General features: G+C 46.7%; 1 protein-coding gene across 1 annotated transcript in view; it reads left to right on the top strand.

Annotated features, from left to right (window-relative positions):
* IQCH (IQ motif containing H) overlaps nucleotides 1-25,620 on the top strand; it is an 846,786-nt gene that overhangs the window by 494,225 nt on the left and 326,941 nt on the right. Inside the window, exon 13 of the mRNA XM_085644600.1 lies at nucleotides 10,701-10,973. Coding sequence (XP_085500726.1) covers nucleotides 10,701-10,973 — 273 coding nt within the window. The remainder of the gene's footprint in view (nucleotides 1-10,700; nucleotides 10,974-25,620) is intronic.

Raw genomic sequence — 25,620 nt, 5'->3', positions numbered from 1 at the left:
CCAATGTTCCCACACTTCTTCTGATTAAAAACTGAACTCCGCATATGTGGGTAGACCTTTTGCACAGACCGGTGCAGGCCAAACTTTTGACCATGTGAAACCCACATTGACACTGTAACACAGGGTCACATATTCGGCCTGCTTCTGTCAGTTATGATAGACTCACTTATAAGGAATTTCCTGGTACACAGTGTTTTTTTCCAATTGAATATGATTTTATTTATTATATCAAGTGAACGTTTATCCACATATTTTCTTGGTGTAACTCAACACTTTTAAAGGTATGTATTAAAAATAGAATCCTCTCTCAAAGGATATTCAAGACCTCGAGGGTAATATCAGCAGTCTTAAATAGGGTTATGAACCCCTAAAGTCTCTGGACCTACTTCCAACAGTTCCATTAGACCCAGGTGTCCCTCTTGGGCTCTCATTCCCTCAAAGTGGCCAGAGAATGTATTCACCTGAAGCATGGACGTTTCCTAGGTAAGGATTGATACTGTTCCCATTCTACATTTGCACTTGAGTGATTCCTCTCTGGCTTTCATAGGAATTGACCCCTCCTTCCCCTCATCACAGGTATTTATTAGTCGCCATCTCTCCTGTTCTCCACCTTGTTTGCTCCCTCCTGTTCCTGCACTTTTAGGCTCTACAAAACCAATGACCCTCCCCCTTGCCCCCACAATGGATTCGTTAGGTTTCCGACGTGTTCTGTGTGGTAGGCCTGTTATTCTGGCTTCCAGTTGGATATGTGCCTTCCTCGCAGGTAAGAAACTCCACAGTTTGTGGTCTCTTCATTTCTCTGCCCTACATGCTGTCCTGGGATTGGGACAGACGACAACGAGGAAACTTACATTTAAAAAAAGAAAACTACTTACCTGAAGCTCGCTGCATCGCCATGTCAGCGATGCGGTGAGCGCAAGGTAAGCGCTTTTCTTTTTTGTTTTATTTCAGTTTCCTCGCCGTCGTCTGTCGACTCCCCCCGCCCAACCTCGCCTCACCCCTCTCACCCGCATGGACCATGCCTGAAAGTCATATTCCAGCTATTTGTACTCCATTTTTATTAAACTAATAGTGAATAATGTAATATTCACTATTAGTATAATAAAAAATTGAGGGGAAAAAACGAGGTGAGTGAAGCCCCCACTGACGTCCGTAAGGAGGAGCTGCTTCCGTTCCTGCCACGGATTTTGCCACAGCTGACGCCACGGGTCGGAAAGGGGCATGTGGGGGGTCGCTGGCGACCTCTAAATGACGACCATGTTTGTGAAGGGCGGACTAGGTCATCTTGCCTGTACTTTGCAGGCAGACTCGTTGCTCACGCTAGACTGGCCTTTCGGGCTACAGATGCTGCACGTTTCCTTATGAAGGTATCATCTTGTCTTCCCCACCCCAAGCAGGCCATCCTCGTGCCCGAGCGCAGGCCTTGCATTTTTCCCGCGTCGAGCCGCCGAGGGAAGGGCCCCGCCGCTGAAGGTATTTTTCCTCTCGTGTTTGCATATTGATTCTGGGAGCTGCCTGCTTCCCATCCTGTGCCAGAAGGACTGCTGCGATGAATCACTCGTATGCAGAGGCCGGCAGCCTCTATCCGAGTGACAGAAGGAGGATTCTGCGTGGATCAAATAAATACAGATGCGTAGTAATTAGTGGTATTCCCAGAGAGCCTCTTAGGAGAACACTAAAGATGTGAGCGATTACACAACCTCACCTCAACAGCTTTTATCAATTTAAACAGCTACACTACAGCAGAGGTCGCAACCCCCGCGGCTATTAATAATGCATCCATCGTGTACCACATTATAAATGAGGCGCGTGGAACGGAAAGAGGGCGCTCCAATAAGAGAAAGCGGGCTGAGATGAGTAGGTGTTAGGTTGCAAATGGTACCAAAAACATTTAACTACCAAGCACTTTCAGAAAGATAAAAAAAAGCTGCTTTTTTCGTGCTGGCTGTATCCCAGAGTATATCATAGAGAGAGTTAGCACTTCCATTATACAAACTGTACCCACAAATATACTTCTACCACAGACAAGGCACGGTGTTATCAATGAATTTAGAAATGTGTATAGTAAAGTGCTCTGCGCAGATCCTTCACCATTCCCTCTATCGTGGCATTTGTATATCACTTTCCTACTCAAAGTGCTTTCCTGGTGGTGGTCGAGTAAGAGAAGAAAGCATTTTTCGGTTTTCTATGCACAACTGAAGTGTTAGCTTGAGGTGAGGCCTGAGAGTGGTACGTTTGGTCTTATGCCCGAGGTCCCAATCTGTGCAGCAGTGACGTGCCGACCTCTTGCTGGGCGTTATGCATGAAAAGGGATGCCACGGTGCGACATGGTTTTGCAGTTTGTATGTGTGTAACGGTACATCCTGCACAGTGGCGACTAATGACATTTGAAAGTGGTGAGGCGTAAAAGTTAAGGCTGCTGTACTTCGATTACGGGGGGTGATTGGCAGTGTTTGGTCAGGTCAGGTCCTACTGACCACGTAGGGCGAAACACGTGTCGGCTGTTGCATCATGTACACTATAAAATAACATTCTGGAAAAACAAGGATGTAACTAAAAAACAACTTTGTCAAGACAAGACAACTGTCTGTTTTCAAAAAGGAACAGAACCCTAAAGGGAGTCTTTTCGTGATATTTAAAACACTTATTAACTAAGGAGGAGTCCATGCTCAAATCTTCCATAGACATTAACCCTCTGTGCTGTGTGAGTGACAGGAGTGCCCATTTGAGTGCACAGTGTGTGATGCAAAAGTGTGAGAGTAGGGTGAGAGGAGTGACTGCAGGGTGAGTGAGGTGACTATATGAATTTGGGTGCTGATGTAAGTGCAGGGTGGGACGAATAAATGTGTGGTTAGTGATGGGCTTGTTTGAGTGAGATTGCAGAGTGAGCAGTGAGGGGGACAAGTGAGTGAAGTGTCACATGAGTACAGGGTGAATAGTGTGCTCGTGTGACTGCAGGGTGAGGTACAGGGTGAACAGCGCAAGTGCATTATGAGTGCAGAGTGATCCCTGTGATTGCAGAGTGAGCTATGTGCTCATGTGACCGCAGGGTAAGAGGGAGAACGGTGTGAGTTCATAGCGAGTGGCATAAGTCCAGTGTGGGCACTGTGAATGCAGGGTGAGCGGGTGAATGGTGTGAGTGCATGGTGATCAGTGTGATTACATTGTGATTGCTTTGAGTGCAGGGTGAGTGTGAAAGTGAAGGGCGAGAATGAGGAGTGAGTTGTCTGAATGCAGGGTGACATTTGAAGTAACTCATCATGTTTTTGAGGGCTGGCATAGGGTTTCAGATATAAGTTGAACTATTGCTATTATGGCATTATTCAGGGTTCAGGTATCGAGGGTGGAGGAAATAAATATTGTGCTCATCCTGCAACATACTTCCAGTCTTATGGTTAGTGTTCCCAGCTCGTTATATTGATGTCCCAGACAGGACAAAAATAAGCAGTCACCTAAAGCCTATTTTCAGCACTTATCTGTGCATACTTGGACGAGCAAATATAAATAGAAAACCTTTTTAATTGTGTTCTAGGGCTGCCTGAATGATCCATGACTGATAATTAAATGGATCAAAAACAGAAAAGGATACATTACAAATGAATACATACTATTTTATTTATAAGCCTATTTAGTGTCAAAACAAGGCCTTTGCTGGCTTTTTGAACAGCAAATGGCTAGAATTTTTCTTTTGGTAACCCTACCTTATATTCCTTTTCATGAAATGCATTCTCACACTAGGGCAGTAAATGTAAAATACAAATGTGAGGAATAGGCAGACCGGGGGCCCGGGGGTACTGGAACCAGAAAAAAACTAAGCCTCAGCAATCAGTTTATAAAGATCTATAAATATGCACATGGTCTTTAAAGACCTGTAAAAAACTCGGGCTTGGAGGAGATAAGACTCCAGACACTGCCCAGCCGAGCCCAAAGCAACTGAAGCTGCAGATACCCGGGCTGGGATATACGAGGGGGGGAGGGGCTGAAGCCCTTTTAGCCCTATGGGCAGTACGCACCTGAGAGAGATAGATAGATAGATTCCATTCGAGCTGGGCTGCCTGCGGTTTTCTAGGGCTAGCTCAAACAGCTTCAGATTTCTCATACATTCTCAATACGGTTCTGGTTTCTTCAACTCCTGAGCAGTGGAAGTGGAAAGTTACACTGCTTGCACATCCGGTGCTGCTCTGCCTTCCAGCTCTGTCTGGACCGTCCTCTTCTGTCTCACACGACTGTGATCGCTGGCCTTGTAGTTTGCCATCACTTGCCAGCATTTGGCCTTCTTCATCACGAGTATGCCTCTGCCCTGGTCTAATTTCTATGTAGCAAACTGCAGTAGTGCATTTAGATTTGTGTATCTGTATTTCCAAATGGTTTGTATATTTTTGTTCAAACTTTTTCCTCTCTTGACCGCCGTTTTCCTTCAACTTTGTACCCCTTTTCTAATGTTTTTGCACATCTTTTTCTCTCATCCCATATTTCGCTACTCATTAGTTCGTGCGTTATTTGATTTCTTTAATTTCTCGCGCAAAGTCAAGACACTCTTAAAAGTGTTTTTTTTTACCTTCATTCACTTGACATTGCCATGCCAGTTCGAGATGCCTCTGCCTTCATTCACTATAAGCGCACGCAGCTCTCGTGCTGATTAATTAGACGGTCCATTCAAGAGTAAAGAGTGAAAACGGCAGACACACCGCCAGAGGAGACGCTCACAAGTCATTCTTATCACTAGCCCTCGTGGTGTTGTGATGGCACAATCCGGAAGCGTAGCCAGTGAGAGTGAGCCTGCCTCCTGCACGTTAATGTAGGCCTCTGTATTCCACCTTGGTGGGATTTGCTTTTCAAAATGGAATGTTTCTAGAAGAGGGTAGGTAGAGTCCAGATTATGATATGGACATCTGTGCGCATCTGTTTGTCGCTGGTGGGTTGTCGGAACTGAACTCGCCTGTTCAAATTTGTATCAAGCAGCTTCAACGCAATGATGCAAGGCTTGCGCACCCCAACAGCACTCGTAATTGTCACAGCTCGCTGGCTCACCAAAAACATACTATGTTTATATAAGACACCTGTTATTTGCTGATATGTTTCTCAATCTTGGAAATACCCAACTGTCACTAAAGAAAAGGTACGTGGGTCCCTGGCAGGGGTTCAGGATGTGTGAGATAGAGGCAGACTCTCCGCGTATTAGAATGTGAGACTCTAGCAAGTAGAAACTCAAAGGAGAATACTCGAACACATCAATGAGTGTAAGTATTTCTGAGAGGTTGTCTATGTCTTTAGGCAAAACTGCAAGTAGCCACATTTCTTCTCAAAACAGGCTAACAGTGTTTCCATCACCAGCTGCTATTATCTTGGGCTGCTGTGAAAAAATACTTTTTCTTGCAGAAGAACACCTTGCCACAGTGGAAGGATTTTTGTTGGCACTAATGTTGACAACTGCAAAGGCTATTATGAGCAGATACGTGGATGCTGCAGAAATCAGCCACTGATAGCATTGCTGGCCTTTACATGTGGATATGTGCAAAATAAAATGGTCAGCCCTATAACCCTGGGAACCGGGGCAAATCAGTAACAAAACAGAATCCTGGTCCCTGCAGGGAAAGTGTAGGCCTCAACTTCTTCAGCGAAATCTAAAAAGCAATCAATTGATTGGTTTTTATAAGGAATCAAATCCAGTTTATTTGCAATAGAAACATCTCAGAGTAAATCTGAAAGCATTGCATCGCAAAAAGGTGCTCCTTTGTGGGACAGTAAAAGTGCGCGATATAAAAGGCATATGTACAAAACTAGGGGCTGATATGAAGACAAATTTTAACAACACAACTCAGAATCAGAGTCTGATGTACCACATCGTAATTAAAATCAGTCCTTTAGTAAATGTTATCAATGTTTCAACTCTAATAAACTTATTTTGTGAGGTTCATCATCAGGACCAAGCATCAAGATAGTGCCAATATGAAGCGATAAATCCAGTAATATGGGTTTCTCAAGCTCTAACACTTCTAAACGGATTCACTCAGAAGCAAATCAGACTGTTAATGAAAATGTTCATAAGCAAAGTCTTAGCTCGGTAGTAGGTGGCTCACGAGAATCAAGAGCAAAAAATATGCTATCATATCATCTCAAGATCGGTAGTGAGTGCCCGCAAGGATACGGAGCTGCAAGCCGCACCTCGTGAGTTCCAAGGCAAAACATCTGTTGTTGATGTTTCGAAGGATTTCATGTATTCAGACACCCACACATCTCCCAGTTTTGATATGCCTAGGAGGTCGCAAGACTTGGAACCCATTCATGCAAGCTGTGTGGGCGAGCCACATACCGTGCTATAGAGGAGTGCCATTTGTTAGTATTTCTTGCCATTTGATATGTTTCAGGGCATTAGACCAGCTAATACGGGATATTTCGGTGACCAATGGTGGTGTTTGTAGGATTCCTCCTCCATACAACATAGATTGCAGGTTAGGTCTTAAGGTCTATCTCCAGTCTGATTGCTGGGTCGTTTCTGTCACCAAACAGCCACTCAATGAGGATGAGCTGCAAAGCCCAACACTGCACGTGAATGTCCACCACTCCAAGTCCTCCTTCATATGGAGCGTGCACACATTTTTGGAAAGACACCCTGGGGACACCACCGGTCCATAGAACTTTACTGATTAAGGATTGTAGGTCAGTACAAAAACCAGGTGAAATTGGGTGTGACTGGTTTTGCGAAACATATATGAAGCAAGGTAATGAGATCATTTTAAGCTGTGCTCTTCTACCTTATATATATTTTGGAAGAGTACGACACTCCTCCAAATCTTACTTTGTGCCTTGGAACCCTGAAGCTACGTTTAGATCACAACGACTGCATGGTTTTCCCGCTTCGTACATATCCAAATACCGAAAGTGATCTCTGATCCCCTGCTTGGCACATTTGGGCCAGAGCCAGGCAAATTGTTGGATCTCCTGTAACTGAGACGTAGGTTGATTTCCCCCTTTGCCTAAGGGCCAAAAGCATCCACATACACTTGCAAATTGTTAATTAATTTTGGGATGGTTCTGTCGGGTTGTTGGATGTACAGTAGCTTATCTTCCTCACATAGTGATATTCTGTCCTGATTTGTGGTTATTTCACTACAGAACAAACACACACATTCTTGGCACGTTTTTATCTCGCAGTTATTTGACCATCCCCTCCCTGTGCTTATTATTTTATTCTTTACGGGGGATGCACCATGGTGCCCTGCTTCTTTTTTCTTTACAGGGGTTCCCCTTCACCTCTGCTTTGCCTTGCCACCCTGTCATGGCATTTTGCCATCTGCATCTGTACTGCCTTGTCGGCGTGTCTTTGATGCCGGTGGAGATTTTGCTGCCTGCACTAGGCGGCAAAATCTCCACCGGCATCAGAGACAGGGCGGGAAGTGCGCATACCCTCTGAGCCCTAGAGTATCCTGGCCCTCACTAGAAGGCCACATGTACGCACCTTAAATGGGGTCGTTTTGGTCACTGTGGACTATAGTGAGCATCACCCTAATCAATCTATTGTCTAAGAATTTAGCCAGTATTTTATTTTCACTGTTAATTAGGGAAAGTGAGCGATATAATGAACATTCTTTTGGCGGCTTGTCTTGTTTTATTTAAGTTGATGTAAATTGTGGTTTCACAGAGGAACAGTGGCAATGAGTAAAGGGGTTCTACAAATGTTGCCTTTAGGAGCATTGTTATATGTGAAGCATATTTCTTTTTATTTTTTAGATTTTAGTCGGAGCCGGTAGGAATCAGGTGTCTTACCAGTTGGGATCCCAGAACTGGCTTCCCAGATCTCTTCTGGGGCTATGGGGAAAACAACTCTAGTTGATATTCTGGTCATAGAGCATGTATAATGAGGTCTTTTATGATAGGATTTTCGATTTCTGTCTGCGATGGAGTTTGTTCCTTATATAACTGCCTATTATAACTAGCAAATGTTGTAGCTATTGCAATTTGATCAGTGGCCAACTCGCCTTTGGGGGTTGTGAACTGCTGTGACTCACCTGGCTTCCACCTCCCTATTGGCCAGCCAGTGCAGCAGTATCCTTGCCTTATCACTAGATTTGTAAATCTTGTGTTAGGAAGTTTTTCCAGGCGACTCTCTCAGTTTCAAGCAGCCCTTTGCTTGAGCAAAAGCCTAGCTGACTTGATCTGTCTGAGTGAGTTATCATCATGCATAACCATTCGCTGTTTTTTCTAGTTTATTAACATGGTCTTCAAGTGCCGCCACGTCAGGTTCCCTGCCTCTTGGTTGCACCCTCAGGAAGGATATGTCCCGTCCCCTGATTACTATTTCTTATGCCTCCTGAGATTGGCTGGTGAAAAGACTGTGCCAAAACTGATTTCAAAGAATGCAGATATTTCCTCCCTGAGAAAGTCTGTCTATTCCTTATCTTTCAGCTACTATGTGTGTCCCCTTGTGCCCCGCCATGGGCGGCACAGTACTAGGGTTAAGCAGAAATGGTCCGATAATTTCCCAGGATTATGCCAGCTATTTTTGTCATTAGTACGAAGAGATAGTCAGTTCAGGAGGATGAGTGGTGGGGGCGGGGGCTGAGTAGCAGGTATACTCCCAAGTGCCATTTTCGCCACGTGTCACTGAGCCCCAACCAGACTGCCCATATAGCTCAAGTTGCAGTTCTATGGGAAGAGCTGGGCCCAATGCCATATAGGGCTGGGTCCATAATGGCAATATTGTCTCTGTTTTCGATCAACATACACGGTAAGGATTCAGTTAGAAAACTCGTAAGAGATCAGAGTGCTATATACTACATTGTTGGGGGATATACATACTAGTAAGCGTCCATTGATGTCCCTCTAGCGATCTGGTCACCATCACGATTGTGCCAGGTCGTCGGCACGGATTATTGATACTTCTAATGGGAAGACCTTCTGGAGGAGATGTGTGAGCCCTCCAGATTCCTAGGTAAAACCTGCATGATAAACTCTTGTACAGTCATGGAGGTCTAGTAAATTGCACTCAATACCTAACATGTGTGCCTTTTGGAGAAACAGTACATCAGGGGAGCGCTTCAAACACATTGCATGTCTGATTCAAAAGTTGGTCGCACTCTGCTCGTCACACCAGCAAGTTGCCCCAAGGAACTGTGGTAGATGTAGTGGCGACGGTGAGTACGCCTATGCCACGATGTATGTAGGAAAGTATGTGTTGCATTAGCCATCCCTGGACACGTGTTTCGAGGTAGTTGCCTCTCGTCAGCAGGGAGCAGGTCAGTGTAAAGGGGTGCCGCGTGGACTGCCAAAATGTAATTAAAACAGGTGAAGTACCTCTCATGGCGCGCAGGTGCAGGTCCAAGGCTCGTCAGCCCGTTGGCTCAAGGGAGCCGTAATAAATGATTCAAAAGTTGGTCGCACTCTGCTCGTCACACCAGCAAGTTGCCCCAAGGAACTGTGGTAGATGTAGTGGCGACGGCGAGTACGCCTATGCCACGATGTATGTAGGAAAGTATGTGTTGCATTAGCCATCCCTGGACACGTGTTTCGAGGTAGTTGCCTCTCGTCAGCAGGGAGCAGGTCAGTGTAAAGGGGTGCCGCGTGGACTGCCAAAATGTAATTAAAACAGGGATGGCTAAATGCAACACATACTGTTTTCTTTTTACACATCGTGGCATAGGCCTACCCGCCGTCGCCACTACATTCACCACAGCCCTTTGGGGCAACTTGCTGGTGTGACGAGCAGTGTGCGACCAACTTGTGTTCAAATTATTACGGCTCCCGTGAGCTAACGGGCTGACGAGCCCTGGTTCTGCACCTGCGCGCCATGAGAGGTATTTGACCTGTTTTAATTACATTTTGGCAGTCCACTCGGCACCCCTTCACATTGTCCTGCTCCCTGCTGACGAGAGGCAACTACCTCGAAACACGTGTCCAGGGATGGCTAAATGCAACACATACTGTTTTCTTTTTACACATCGTGGCATAGGTGTACCCGCCGTCGCCACCACATTCACCACAGTCCTTTGGGGCAACTTGCTGGTGTGACGAGCAGTGTGCGACCAACTTGTGTTCAAATTATTACGGCTCCCGTGAGCTAACGGGCTGACGAGCCCTGGTTCTGCACCTGCGCGCCATGAGAGGTATTTGACCTGTTTTAATTACATTTTGGCAGTCCACTCGGCACCCCTTCACATTGTCCTGCTCCCTGCTGACGAGAGGCAACTACCTCGAAACACGTGTCCAGGGATGGCTAAATGCAACACATACTGTTTTCTTTTTACACATCGTGGCATAGGCGTACCCGCCGTCGCCACTACATTCACCACAGTCCTTTGGGGCAACTTGCTGGTGTGACGAGCAGTGTGCGACCAACTTGTGTTCACATTGCATGTCTGGCGCTCACTGAATCTTATTGCTGAGGCTGTTCACGTTCCATGATATAATACGGTACCGTCTTAGGTGTTTAATGCATGTCATATTGGTTGGTGTGGGAACGCTATGTGTATTTTATCCGTAAACGCCTGCAATGTTGTCAAACTCGGCAGATGTGTTAACTAAAGCCTTACCTCACAAACCTCCTCCTCACAACACCTCTAACCCTGTATTACACTTTATTAACCTTTTGAGGAGGAAGTTTGAACTTGTGGCTCTCCTACCCCGAAAATGTAGACCTTTTATATTTGAACCAGTTATGTGATAGGATATCCTTTTCAGGCTAACTGATATTGTCTTTGCAGACTCATCACATGTGCCTGGCCACTCTGCTGAAGTTCAGTCCTAAGACCATCAAACGCATTAAAAACCTCATTCAAGGGAAGGAAGCCTACATGGTTGGTGGTGTCCTGCATAAGGATGACTTGGCTGTGGCAGACATCCTAGATGTGCCAATCCTAGGCTCTGAGCCAGACGTGGCTCGCCTCTACAGCACCAAGTCTGGCAGCAAACGGATATTTGCCAGTGCGGGTGTGCCAAGGCCGCCTGGGGAGTATGACATCTACAGTCTGCAACAGGTAGGACGAAGGCAGTCTGCCTCATCGCTTCTGAAAATACTTATAGATTGTCAAATGGTTCCGTAGTAGTATATTCTCCACATGTAGTGTATCTCCCACATCTCTGTATAATTTGCACAATTATCACTTTTATGTTCACTGCTTTCGTTAAACCTTCATTCCTTTCTGTCTATTGCAGGTCACCACTCCAAATATATCTGTCCACCTTCCTTTCTCGCATCCCATTTGCAGTTGTTGCCCTTGAAAGTCACCTATTGTTTTCAATTTCAAATTCTGCATTTGACTCTCTTTTAGGAGAAGAGAATTCAATTTGAATACTGAAAAAAAGCATCACAAGAATAGGGACATGGGCAGGGGTCATAGCACAGAGTATGAGAAGTAGGAATGAAAAGGTGCTGGGAGGAAAGATTGGTACAGGATTGGAATGGTGCTCGGTACCATCCTCTACTGAAAGTGGAACTGAAATATAGTGTAATTTGCCTCCAGTTTTTGCTCAGTTTTATGTTTTGAATCTCTTGCCTTTTGGCCACATCAGAGCACTTTAAGACTCTTCAGAGTGAGGGACTGAGAAGGAAATGTGGTAAGACAGAAGTAAAGATGAAGAGAGTGTCAAATGGGGAGATCGCAGTATGGTTAACCAGGCACTTACAAATGCGTTGAGAGCTTTAATCAAGCAGGCAGAGAAAGACGAGAAGAAGGGAAAGGCTGGTAGTAAAAATTTGGAGATTGAGGGAAAGGACAGGAGAGGTGATAAGAGTTCAGTTGGGGGCACAGCAGAAGCCTTTAATACACAGCTATAGAAAGAGAAAAATGAGTGGCTTGGGGGGAGGTAAGGTTGGAGAGAATTGGGTGTATGAATGTCCGGTATGCTATGATGGTGGTTTTAACAAGCAATTGTAAAAATTGTTGGAGGTCTTAACTCAAGTAACACTAGCTGCCGGGATGAATCTCCCCAGAAATCAGCTGAAGGGCCACAGGTAGTAACATCTTATAACAGTCAGTTGCCTGCTCTAGAGTGTTTTCAACATCTTACCGAGGCTACTTTTGATAGTCTTGCTCAAAGCGTTTCTTCGGGCTCTCCTCTGGACCCTCTTCCACACAGGATTTGGAAGGAGTTCAGTCAACAGTTATTTCCCTGGTTGTGGCAGATTTGCTGCCAGTCATTGGAAGAAGGATTGGTTCCAGAGGTTTGTAAGCAGGCAGCGGTGACCCCGCTGCTTAAGAAACCGTCTCTGGACCCAACAAACCCAATGAATTTTAGACCAATCTCTCTCCTGCCATACCCTGTGAAAATCTTGGAGATGGCAGTTAGCAAATCTCTATCCCTATATCTAGAGGAAAACCACCTGCTAGACGAGGACAAGTTCGGATTTTGACCAGGCCACAGAAACTGCCCTAGTGACCGTATTGAATAATCTACGAATCCATCGGTGCTAGTGTTACTAGACATGTCGGCAGCATTCGACACGGTGAGTCACACAGTTCTGTTGGAAAGATTGAGGAATATAGGTGTGAAATGATGGGCACTTTAGTGGCTGCAATCTTACCTGACGGGCAGACAGCAGGCTGTGAACATGACACCGTTCTCATCCACTAAAACCTGGGTGTGCCATGGGGTGCCACATGGCTCTGCAATAAGTCCCATTCTTTTCAACATCTACCTATGCCCTCTGATCCCCATCATTAAGTCATTCGGAATTGACCTGGTCAACTACGTGGACGACACCCAACTGGTGTTCTCCCTGGAAGGGGATCAGGCAGTAATTATGGAAACATTCCAGGAATGCATGCAACAGACTTCTAACTGGCTCAGAAGAAACTCCCTACAATTTAATAGGGGGAAAACAGAGGTTGTGTATTGTTCCACTGCTACAATGTCCCGGCATCTTCCGTTGGAGTTCAGACTCACCCCTAAGGACAGACCTTTGGTCCCGGTTAAAACTGTGCGTAACCTAGGGGTTTTGGTGGATGACAACCTCCAAATGGAGTCACAAGCTGATAAAACGGTTAGGGTCTGTTTCTCCTTGCTGAGAGCGCTTCGCCAGATTCTCCCACTACTGCCTAGGGCCACCAGGCCTCTTGTTGTGAGGGGCATAATTCTGAGTAGACTGGACTACTGCAACTCTCTATATCTGGGAGCTCCACAATCAGTGTTGTAGGGGTTGCAGAAAGTCCAGTCTATTGCAGCAAAACTGGCGCTAAACAGGCAGTGCAGGTCCTCAACGACACTAGCTCTAAAGGACCTCCATTGGCTACCCATCAAGGAGAGAATTTATTTTAAGTCTCTTTGAATTGTATTTAGAGCAGCACATGGTCAGGGTCCAGTACCTCTGCAGGAGAAACTCACCTGGTACAATCCTGGGAGAAACCTTCGTTCTTCCAGTGCAAACCTGGTAACCACCACCAGATTTAAGAAGTCCAGGATGGGAGGCAGAGCTTTTGGTGTAGCAGCGTCACGCCTCTGGAATGATCTGCCCCAGAGCATTAGACAATCTAATTCCCTTCTGGTTTTCAGAAAAAGCTTAAAGACCTGGTTTTTCCCTAGGAATGAGTAAAATGAGCTTCCTATTGGTAGGTAGGGTTCTGTTGTGATCATGCCATCTGAATAGTCGCAGCGGCAGAATACGCGTAGGGTGACAGTTTGCGCTATATAAGTCTATGATACAATACAATACAACCAGCTTGAATGGTCTTGAGTAAGAAAGAAACTAAGCAGAGTGAACAGATCCCAGGCTAGCAGCTGTCATGTTGTCTCGAGCTCTTCCTCGCAATGCTTGCAGACAATCTTTTTCTGACAACAATCTCACTCTTCCAAATTAGTATATTTACACGTAGAATCCAGGGATAAAGAGGAGTTTGAAGGGAGGGAGTGAGAAGCATGGCCGTCCACATTTCCCATAGTGCTCAGGGATGGGGAGCATAGGTGTTAGAATTTAATGGAGAAGCTCTCAAAAGGTTGCTGTGGCACATGCATTGGCCCTTTCACTCCATAGTGGCTTCCTATAGCTTTAAGCCTGAGCCTTGGCTTACAAGATGAGTTCTCCTTTGAAATGTCAGTGATAAAAGAGGGATGGGTGTGCAGTTGGCAGCAGAAACAATCTGCCAATGAAAATAGTTGAGCCAATAACACCTTTGCTGCACAAGTGGGGGCAGAAAAGATATGCAGTTGCTGTAACTTAGGACTTCTAACTAAGGCCATACATACAAATATCTAAACACACAATCACATTGATAGACCCCATATTCAACTCACCTTTCACATAGGCTTACCGGGCCAGGAACTAAACTGAAAATGTGTTGTCATGATCCAAGAGTCACTAGGAGACATGGGTGCAGCCCCACCTAGAGACAAACAGCCTGATTTAGTGTTTGGTAATGAGGTATGTAGGAAGCGAACTCTTTATGTATTATACCAAAAAGATGATTGCTGTGTAAAGAATCCAGGTATCCCTTAAACGTGGACAGGGGCTTGCTTTATCAATCCCAAGGTGCTCTATTTGTGGTAGTGTGGTCCAGCAGCCATAGGCTTATTAGAGGTATGTGTTAGGCATCTGTTACATACAAATCAATAAATGATACACACACTCAAGGAGGAGATCCACACCAAATTATTAAAAAAACAGATTTTTATAGGAATTTATGAGTGGTCTGGTGGCTTAGTGAACTAAGGCGTCCACTGTAGGGGCCAGTGTTTGACCTCATGGTCACAGATTCAAATCCTGTTGGGTCCACTCAGCCTTTCATCCTTCTGAAGTCGATAAAATTAGTACTATTGAGTTGGGTAACAATGAACATCAGAGATTGGGGGACCAGTCCGGCCAAACCCAAAGGGAGGCTCATCTCTAGAGGGTCTCTGGACTTCGTTGGCTGTGTCGGTTCACTTGGACTCAGGCTGGGGGGCTCAGGAACAGAGGTGTTTTTCGGCATCGGGTCGCTGCGGTCAGTGGCTCATTCTGTGTGTCAGTGACATGGTGGAGAGGGGAAAACAGGGCAGCAGGGCCATTCTCGATGCTGGTCTTGTGGATCCTGACGTCCGTCGACGGTAGGTGTGTCTTTGTGCTGTTGGAGTCTGGATTGGACCACCAACAAGCCTTTGTTGCTGCAAGGGGTCTGGTACCCGGTTATAGGTGCAGGGAACCTGGGTGAAGTGGCGAGGTTGATCTCCTAAGCTCCAAACAGTCTTGTCCTGGTTCGTTGCTCCATCCGTGGGCCCAATGGGACAGAGTACTGGATTTTGCAAACGGTGCCTGCAGATAAGGGAATCAGCTCCTCTGCTCCAAGGGAGATGTTGAGGGCAAGATGAAGTTGTGGGTCAGTCCCCCACAGCTTTGGGAGGTGGGCCAGCGTTCCGGACGAGCCGGGTCCGTGCAGTTGTGGAGGTCCAGCAACAAGGCAGTGTTGTGCTCCAAGTGGTGGTGAAGTCCTCAGTTCTTGCGTTATTGGCTCCTCTTTCTTCTTCAAGCAGAGAAATCTGATTTCCTGGTGTCAGGGGGCCACTTAAATACTGTGGGGAGTAGGCATCACCCTCTCCCAGAGTCTCTAATTCCACCACACACAAGATGGTGGAATCCTTTCTTTTGTGTTCACTTCAGGCTGCACACCCTATAGGTATGTCCAGCCTGGCAGTGCAACTCACTTGATGACTATGTAACTTCTCACCTGTCCTAGTGCTAAATAGGCCTCAGGGCAGAGGGTGGTATCTCACAGGTCTGGGGGAAGCCGGGGACATATATCATAGGCAGCATAGGCTTTTGAAGCCTCCGACCTTGACATGCTAATCTCACTAACCTTCCTGCTGGAGGAGGTGATAACGCATCCTGCCAGAGCAGGCATTGTTCCTGTCCTCCTGATTGTGTGGGCTCTCACCTGCAAGAGGCAGAAGTGCACCTGGGGTGGCAGGCTGGACAAGAACAGCCAGCAAGGACACTAGAGGGCCTAGTAAGGTTTCAGGGGGCACCTCTAAGGTGACCTCTGGGTGTATTTCATAATAAATCTAATACTAGCATCAGTACAGATTTATTAGGATAAGGTGTTTGATACCAAACACCATATATTTCAGTACAGCCCTTATGCAGCTGGATAACTTGTTTTGTCCAGTGGCCAATATATACATTAAGATGGCTTCACTGTTCATTTGCAATATCTAGTAACAGGTCTAGACATCACAGGGGCTTATCTGCTAATGCAGATATGTCCTCACATAAAATATAATGTGCCCTGCCATAGGGCTCTAAGGCCTGCTGTAGGCGTGACTTACATAAAGTATATGCAGTGACTTTGGCATGGCACACAGGAGTGTGCTATGTCATGCTTTCACTCATGGTTTGCACCATGTCATGCAGCCTGCAATGGCAGTCTGTGTTCCATTTGTGTGTGGGTCCCTTACAGTGGCATAAGACATGCTGCAGCCCTGAGGGATCCTATTTAGTAGCCATACCCTTAGTACCAGGGGTACCATTTACTAGGGACTTACAGGAGTACTATAGTTCATGCCAATTGGGTTAGAATTAGACACCACCTTGTTTTAAGGAAAAGACACTGACACTGAGATCTGGTTAGCAGGCCTCAGTGCACTGCCAGAGTTGAAAACCAGCATCCAGTAACTAATAAGGTGCAAAACGTGGGAGGGGCAAATGCAACAAAAACACAGCTTCCTCCAGGGTACACTGTCATGAACATTACAGATATGTCATCCACCGTTTTAGAAGTGCCATATGATATAATGCACTTGTAATACGGTGGAAGGAGCATTCCCCCACTTTTGTCAACTGGGTGTCCTTTATCTCATCCGCCAAACTCTAAATCAGGCTCAAAGTGACAAAGAGGCAGGTGCCACTTATCAAGAGACATTTGTGCGAGAGTACATCAACTGGGGCAGGAAAATTGTATGCCATTGTCATGACAAATAGGCAGCCAGGACAAGTAAAGCATGTGATGATGCCCCAAAACTTGCCATACATATGATGTGATGTGATATGAAGTGACCGGAGGGCTGTGGCATGATGTGCTATTCCCAGCATTATGCCTCAGTCTCCCGAATGTACAGGGGAAACGCTCTTACACTGATATTTAGTTACTTAAATGGACCACCAAGCAGGTCAATGGGAATTTATGATGGTTTTATTGGCTGAGTCAGTATGTACTAAAGCAACAATTCAATAGCCTTTAATGTTGCAAAAGTTACATACCTTTTCAAAGCTAACACCACAGCTCCCTTAACAACTCACCAGAAGTGTAAAAGGGGCAGCGGTACAATAATATTTGCCTTTGTAGTGGGGATAAGCTCACCAATTTGTCAAACGTTAGCATTTTGCCAAAATAGGGTTGATGCCTGTTCCTAGTGCACCTGTGAGCGGACCAACAATGCCGGAAGACCAAGGAAAGGGAGGTTTTCGGCTCGCCAAGAATGGAACAATGCAGCACCAAGGCCAACAACAAGGGCACACTAACCTGAGAGAGGAACAAAACTTCTCCAAGGACAAGTATAGCGGCATCTGCACATAGGACAGCTTGTTCAGTAATGTGCAAAGACATACGTGTGGAGCATAAAACTTCCCGAAGGCCAAGAAAAGCAATATCTGCACATTGGTCAGACAGGAATTTGGACAAATGCTTAAAATAATGTCCAACAAAAAAGATTTACAAACTTTTCAATGACGTCAGAAATGAATCCTTAAAGTATGGTGTAAGCCATAGATCAGAGGTGTGAGGTTTATAAAACAAAAGTTGTGGTCAAATTGATCTAGAGATAACGCTCCTGTTAATTTCATACAAATATACACACACAATGTAGACTTGGAAAAAGGTGACTTGGAGGTAACATACATGCCTGTTGGTTCTCTTACCGCTCTTTTAACCGTGGCAGCTTGGCCTAGCAGAAAGTGTTCCTAGGAGTCTTGTGATATGTCCCTAAACCGATGACTGATCTGTGCCTGTCCTTAGGCTGAGAAAACATTCAAGTACTTGCTTTGAGTTTTCAAAGTGTCTTCTTCGAGTTCACTGCAGTTTGTCTTGTTTTCATGGAGATGGGGTATCCCAGTTCCTATGTGTGAATGGCTTTTCGGAGCTCATTGTCTGTCAGTATATGGGTTTTCTCAGGCAATTTCTCCTAAATTGGGATTGAATCTTGTGACCTCTCCACGAAACCTTGGAGTCAATTGTGGGTCATGCAGTTGCAGATGTTTTGAGTTGTGAAAGAAACCAGATCAGTGAGTCACTGTCAACAGGTCCTCTGAGAGTGTGCCTCCCTTCTTGAGTCTCCTGACTTTACTTTTTTTCTGTCATCAGGATGGTAGGTGGCTCATCTAAGATGTGTTTAGCTTTGCAGAGACCTTTAGGACTGTGAAATGTGCCCAAGGGTAGGGGACAATGAACTACGGCACACCAGTGTAAGGTAGGTTTCTTTTATTGTGCAATCGTCTTTACTCCACAGCAGTCGAGGGGGTTGACGTCTTCCCGCTTTGCAATCCCAGGGTTGGTCGCTTCCTCCTGTTATGGTCCCCGTCCGAGGCTCCGAAGAGAGGGGAAAGAAACACAAACACGGGAACACACGGGTGAGAGGTTTGTTTTGCTGCACAGGGTTTGAAAGGGGTACGGGAGTGAGGGGTCACCGGGGGCTACCACCGCCTCTTTGTGCTCAAAAACGTAAGGCTGTGCTGCAGTAGAGAGACTACGTGTGAGGGGAGGAAGACAGGAAAAAAAAAGAGAATCCACGCTCACACAACCCCGTGACCTCCCCAACCTATACTACTTGGTCCCTCCCCGTGTAAAAGACAAACGCAAGACTCGATCCGTACCTTTTCCAGCCACGCTCCTCCTGAAACGTGGCGGGGCGAGTCGCGGGGTCGTTGGCCTCCTGGCACCTCTGTCTGCACGGCTCCACTCTCTCCTGCTCCTCCTCCTTCACTCGATCCTCTTCCTTTCTCTCCGTCTCCTCGCTCCGACTCGAACTCCCTTTCTCCAACTCCGACTCCTCCACCGGCTTTCGCGCCGTCGTGTTCTTCCGGGTTTCCTTTACTTGCCAGCCCCCTCGTGGATTGGTCCGCTGCTGCTGACACCGGGTCAACAGACCCCTCCTCCGGGAAGCTCCAGTCCGAATTAAAGGGACCGTATGTGTCCTGTGGCCGGGGTGGAAACGAACAATCGTTAATGTCTCCACCCCGTCCTTCCTCCGTGATGACCCCGTGACAAGGACATAGCGTGCTCTTCACCCGAGAGAGGATTACATAGCTTCATAGGGTATTAGTGTATTTATAAGTTATTTCCTGTCAAAGTTGTCCTCTATTCATGGTTTTACATCAATCACAGTGCTTTAGTTGCTGTTTTTGCTTTGATCTAGCCTTAGTGTATGTATTCCTGTGTCTTTTCTGAGTGTCCATGTTTTCCTACATAATTGGTATCGGTTTAATTATGTCTTAGTTTCGTACTGTCTTTGATTCTCGAGTCTTTTCTTGTGAAATTAAGAGGTTTACATTATATTAATTTGTGGAATTGATGTTACTTCATTATGCTCCGAATGGGGTTGCAACTGCTCCATTTTGCAATGTGTTCAGGGACTTCCCTTCAGAGTGTATAGTTAATAGGGTGCTGGTTGTAGTTTGCGGTATATACAAGGTGTTTTACGGTGCATGAGGATTGGAGATGTGCTCTAAATAAAGGTGCAGCAAACTGGTTGCAGCGCATAAACATGAGTTGTTGAATACAGTGTGAAAATAAACATGATCATGTAATGAGAGGTGTGGTAATGGGTGGTGCATTATGTTGTGAAGTGTGCTGTGGAGTATTGAAGCATGATTCCATTTTGGGAGACCCCATGCCTCTGGAGGAACATGAGACGATAGAGGAATCCCCCCAAACAGATTTCTGGATTGCTGCATTCCTGTGAGCCTGGTGGGACACATTGGAGGAAGGGAGAGCCAAGCTCTTCAGTACAGTTCAAAGGATGCTCTTTGATTCAGAGAGAGGTCATTAGGAAGAGCCTCTCTCAGTAAGGAGGTGGGGCTGAGGAGAGAATCATAAAGAGTTGGGCCGAGGCCCTGGGGTAGCCTTTTGATACACCTATCACTGTGTCTAACATCCAGGTGTGAACCGCTAGTCACTCCCATGGCCTGTATTGTGGGACTAGCCGATCTGGAGTCGCTCCTGCTGTGACCGACTGCTTCCTGGAGGAAGGGCAGGGAAGAGAGGGCACTTAAAAAGGAAGCAGACTACCAACATAGACTTCAAACACTCAGACTCTAAATCATATTGGTGTCTCGAAATGGAGAATAAGAGGGGGAGTGTGAGACCCCCAAAATTGTCAACTGTTAAGAAGTCAGCCAGGCAGTGTGAGGAGGAGAAGCTCTGCAAGACGCCTGCTGGCGACCATGGCGGGGGAGGCCAAGGCTTGCCAATCTCCCAGCTGAGTGAGGGGGGCATCACTCAGGAACTTAAGGATCACTTTCTCTTTAAACCTGGAGCACCAGTGCATGTCTGCTTTCTAAGACTAGCGTGCCCTTGTGAGGGAGAGGAGAGTACTGGCGGACAAGGTGTAGCGGGAGATTCTTTCGATTGAATCCCTGTGGCAAGGTGTGAGAAGACAGCTGTTGCACCAATTTGGTCATTGCCCATTACAGAGAAAAGTCCGCAACCCAAGTATGCCAGAGGAGGGCCGCTCGGAAGTAAGCCGCGACCGTTGCAGCACCGATCGGGTCACCACCCATGTGCAGATTAAGGTGCCTCCAGTATGCCCAGTGGGGCTACCGTGAACAGTGCTACTGTGAGTGGAGTCATGACTCCGTATGCCAAAGGGGGCCACCAGGACAAGTGAAAGAGCGTGGAGCAAGGTCTGATCGAAACAGTCAAGAGGAGGAGGCTGCTGTTGTGACCCGAGTGGGCACAAGCCCCGAATACGGACCAGGAATATCTCCCCCCCCTCAAACCTGCGTGGAGGATCCCAAGAGACTTACCAAGCACTGGAGAACCACGAGGACCCCAGCGGCTGCTGAATCCCAGAACTGCGTTTGAGGAACTCGAGAACACCCAACCCATGCCTCTCTCAGGCCGTGTGTGAAGTAACCTACAGGAGACAGCCGCTGCGGCTTCATCAGCTGCAAAGGGGGTGCGCTGGAAGACTCCGTCGCTTCTTCTTGCTGGTGCAAGCACATTCGAATTTGCCGCCCTTACAGAGCGCTTTGCCACGGGAACACTTTTGACTTTAATAAAGAGTCTGTTTAACTCCTAAAAACTTGAACTACTAGTAGGGTTTAACCTGGATTTCGCATATAGTGAATGGGAAATAACAACTACCTCTAGAGAGAGCAGAGTGGGAATCGGGGACCCACCAATAAAATACTTGAGCCCTAACCCCCAGTGACCGCATGTATTGTTTGGGGATGCCGTATTTTACTGTGTGTTCACATATAAATGCTCCCTTTTTAATAAAAACCAAGTATTTGAGGATCATTTATTGCTGCTACTGAGTGTATTTTGGATTGTGAGCCTCTGTTCACCCCCTGTGTCTACCTTCCCTCCCAATCGAATAGCCTTGGACTACTCGACCTGCGCTACCACTGAGAGTCAATTGCTGAAGGGGAACTTGGCCCAGTTGCTCAGGATCTATAGTAAGCCGGGCGCTGGGATATCAGGAGTAAAATGCCTCAACCCCCATGGTTGACTCCAATTGCTCTTGATTGCCCCATGGCCCTCTGAACGGGGTTCTGACAGTGATGTGATGAGATGTTAGAAGGGATGATCCAAATGGAGACTATCATTTAGAGCATATGAGGACAGAGAAAGCATTGAGGGAGAATACTGTGGAAGGAGAAGCAAAGAGGTAACGAATGATGTGAGTAGGTGAAGAGAAATGCATGGGTGGTGTGTGGCGAGAGGGCCATGAACCTGGGAAATCAGTGAGCAGCAGGAGCGGGAATGGGAAAGTGTTAGACCCAGCGGTTTCTGGCTGACTGGAACACATTGAAGCCAGATAGAATCCACTGACCTATATAGTATGAGTAAGATACACTCGTAAGATAACCTGTGCTCACCCTTTAGTAGCTTGGCGCAGAGCAGTCAGGCTTATCCTAAGGGTCAGAGTGTAAAGTATTGGCACAGCACCGCTCTCGCAACACACTGATTATACTACAAAATGACTACACCATATGTATAAAACGTTGGTCTTTGTATTACACACACACACATTGAAATCAAAACAACATAAACATCTTGTATATGCTTTACAGTTACTTGCAGTTGTGGAACTCAAACTACACCAACCAACTATGCACTTGTACCTGCTGTTTACACTTTGATTAGATTGTCAGCACCACCTAAGCGGAAGGAAACAGTTACTTGGTTTTGTCTGTCTGGATTAGGCCGTCACCGCACCCCACGGTACCTTTACAAGTGCAGGATTTCTATTCCCCCCTCACCTCATAGGCAAAAGACTGTGACATGGGAAGCTGGTGCGCTTCCAATTTGGAGGAATTTTTCCCCCAAGGTGTGAGCCGCAGTTGCTCTAGGCAAGCAGCTGTGGGTGCACACAAGGCACAACAAGGCCACTCGGGTCCACTCGTGATGTTACCAACAACAGTGGTGTGGGTCCGGGGAGCTGGCGAACATGGGCTGAGGCTGTGATGTCAGGCACGGTCATCTTCTTGTTCTGGAGGTCAGAGATAGTCCAGGCTTTCGGCTTGGGTCCAGTGGACTCGGCAAACATTCCCCAACCCCCCTCATACGCCATACACTATAAAGTGCTAGCTAGCTAGCACAGATTTCCGGTTTGGTAGCTCAGGTCCCTCAGACTTGGCAAACTTCCACCAGTAATCCTTGAACTCCCCACATTATGGCACCCCAGGTGTGCCCCTGATCTTTATAAGCACACGTCTCTACACAGTGTGATTACTGCAAACATTAGGACAGTCCTTGTCCCAACCGACAATATCTTCCACCCATTTCCGCCGCACCCTGCGTGGTCCTTACGATCTTGTGGAAATGGGGAGAATCTTTCTGTCCTTGGGATCTTGTAGACAGGAGGTCGGCCAACCAGCCCTTGGAAATTGATTAGGGCCCCGGGCCACAACAGGAGGTGATTGTCTACAGGCCAGCAACATCCAGGCAAATATCCACCAAATGATAGTCTCCTTCCTAGAGCACAACAAGCCTCAGGCCACCACAAGTCAGCGGATTATCCCGTTGCAGTACCTCTTGCCCCAATGGTTTCTCTTGTTGATGTACCAGCGTCGAACCAGTGTAGAATGGTTCCAATCCCAAAAAAGTCTCTAAATTCCCGAGGACAGAGCCCCAGTAGATATACTCACAATGGTCTTTGAATAAGAGATCAGTTTAAAAAGCCACCTTTGAAATGCACAGCCCCACTCTAAATTTAGTCCTGTCTGTCATCCTATCCTGGGAGGCTTGATCAATATCTTTTGTGGGGCCAAGACCATGCCCCTTGGAATTCAGGTGCCAATTCACCCCCTCTTATCTGTCCCAGGAAGGCCCTTCAGAGTCAGAGGTCTGCAGTTTCTCTTGAGTGCCCCTAGTTTATGGCCGTCTATCATGAATGCACAGATGTAGCTGCCCCCCCCCCCCAACACCCAGATGTGGATTGAAGGCAGGCACACAGAGAGCCATGAGCATAGAAATGCCCACTTTCCCAAAGTGGTACAAAAGGGGGTGCTCAGACGTGAGTCCCTTGCTCACTTTGCCACTGGATTCAAGCAAGCCTGGCTGAAGACGGCTGAAATGCCAGAAACCGGTCCTAGGAAGCTTGTTTCCGGTCCAGGGAAGGCATGGCTTGGCAGTTCGGGCTGGACTGTTCCCACGAGGCACAGGGTCAGACTGATTTGCTTATGGCCATGTCTGAACTGGGGTGGCAGAGTGGGCTAAAGAACGGTGATGGATCAAACCCAGATCTGTTGACTGGGTGTGAGTGTTTGATTGGTTCTGATGCTCCGTCCATCACCACCTCCTTTTGTACCACTTTCCCAAAGTGGCATTTCAACATTAGTAATGTTAAATCAACTCTCACTACTGGAGAGGATATGCCATTACTAATCCATCGATACTTAACACTATACTGCTACTATTCTGCAATTAGGAATTACAGCTCAATAACCTTTCCACAAATCTCCCATGCGAGAAGCAGGCCTCACAGTACTGGACACGCTATCCGATGTTAATCACTACTAAGGCATGTAGCGCACACGTGCACATGCCCTACCTCTTCCCTACAATGCCAGAGAGTACTCAAATGTGGCGAAAGACATGCAGAACTTGGCACGTAGCTTTTAAATGCCAAGCTGAGTAACAGTAACCTGCACACACAGGCCCCGGCATGGCAAACCTGTGGTACGTCTGAAGAGCAATCTCTGTGGGTGGAACAACCAGTCCTGCAGACCCACTTAGTAGCATTTGAGTTACATGCCCTAGGTACAAGTCTTACCACTGGACTAGGGACTTACCGCTAACTCAAATCAGACAATCATGTATACACCAATCACCAGTATGCATATAACAAGCACATCGCTTTGGCACTGAATGGTAAAAGTCCTGAGGCTAGCCCGTAGATCAGTGGAAAACCAGGAGGGACAAAAGCAAAATGTTGAGGGTAAGCACCCTAAAAAGGTCAATTTCTAACAGGAAGGATGTTGGCCAGGGTTATAAGAGTAAGGAGGCAGGAATAGAGGTGGCATGGGACAGAGTGATTAGGGATGGAATTACAGAGTCATGGAGGGCATGGACCAGAATCGGGTCCTTTCTCACACCAGTAAGTGTGAAAAAGGAAGCACCAGACACAAGGAGGGTAGTGATGGAGAAGGGAGATAGGGGAAACAGTGAGAAAAGGAAGGCTCAGAGAGCCAGTGACTCACTCAATACTACAGAGTTTGCACCAGTGAAAATATGTAGAGAGGCATGTGATGAACGATACTGGGCCAAAAACAACTGAGAGGATGCATCAATGAGATGAAAGCATTAAAAGAGACAGAGGGATAGATAGCCAGTGTTTCGGCTGGCATGCCAATAGAGCAGAGAGATATACAGGGGCTATAGACAAAAAGTATCATCCCAGGTGCTGTGCTTATTATAGCTATCTACTGGCCAAGATTCTCTTAAGCTGAAACCCTCCAGTGTCCACAGGGCTGACGCTTTGAGGATGTCCAAGGGATCTCTTTTAACCCAATTGCTACCACCCTGATTCCATGTGGTCAGGACAATGTTTCCAGACCTGAGATTTCTGTTACAAATCATTGTTAACATGCGTTTGTCCACTGTTTAGTGAAAGCAACTCAAGACAACATCTCCCAGTATGCATATGGTTATCAAATTAAGTCCAGCAATGATGTGCTGGATTGAGGTGGCAACTCTAAAAGGACAAAGCAAACACAAGGAGATGATGGACCAAGCGCTTAAACTTTTTAGACACCCAACCCCAGTCACAGATCTTGGTTAAATCCATCATCGTTCTTTAGCTCTTTACGGCACCCCATTTCAGACCCAGCCATAAGCAAATCAGTCTTGAGCCTGTTCCTCATGGGAATAGTCCAGCCATGACTGCCAAACCAGGTCTTCCCTGGACCGGAAACAAGCAACCAAGGACTGGGATGAGGGGTTTCACCCCTCATCAGCCAGGTTAGCTTGAATCCAGTGGCAAAGTGAGCAAGGGTCC

The sequence above is a fragment of the Triturus cristatus genome, chromosome 3_1 (genome assembly GCF_964204655.1).
Source record: "Triturus cristatus chromosome 3_1, aTriCri1.1, whole genome shotgun sequence".
Taxonomy (NCBI): domain Eukaryota; kingdom Metazoa; phylum Chordata; class Amphibia; order Caudata; family Salamandridae; genus Triturus; species Triturus cristatus.
This window is presented reverse-complemented; position numbering and strand designations above follow the sequence as displayed.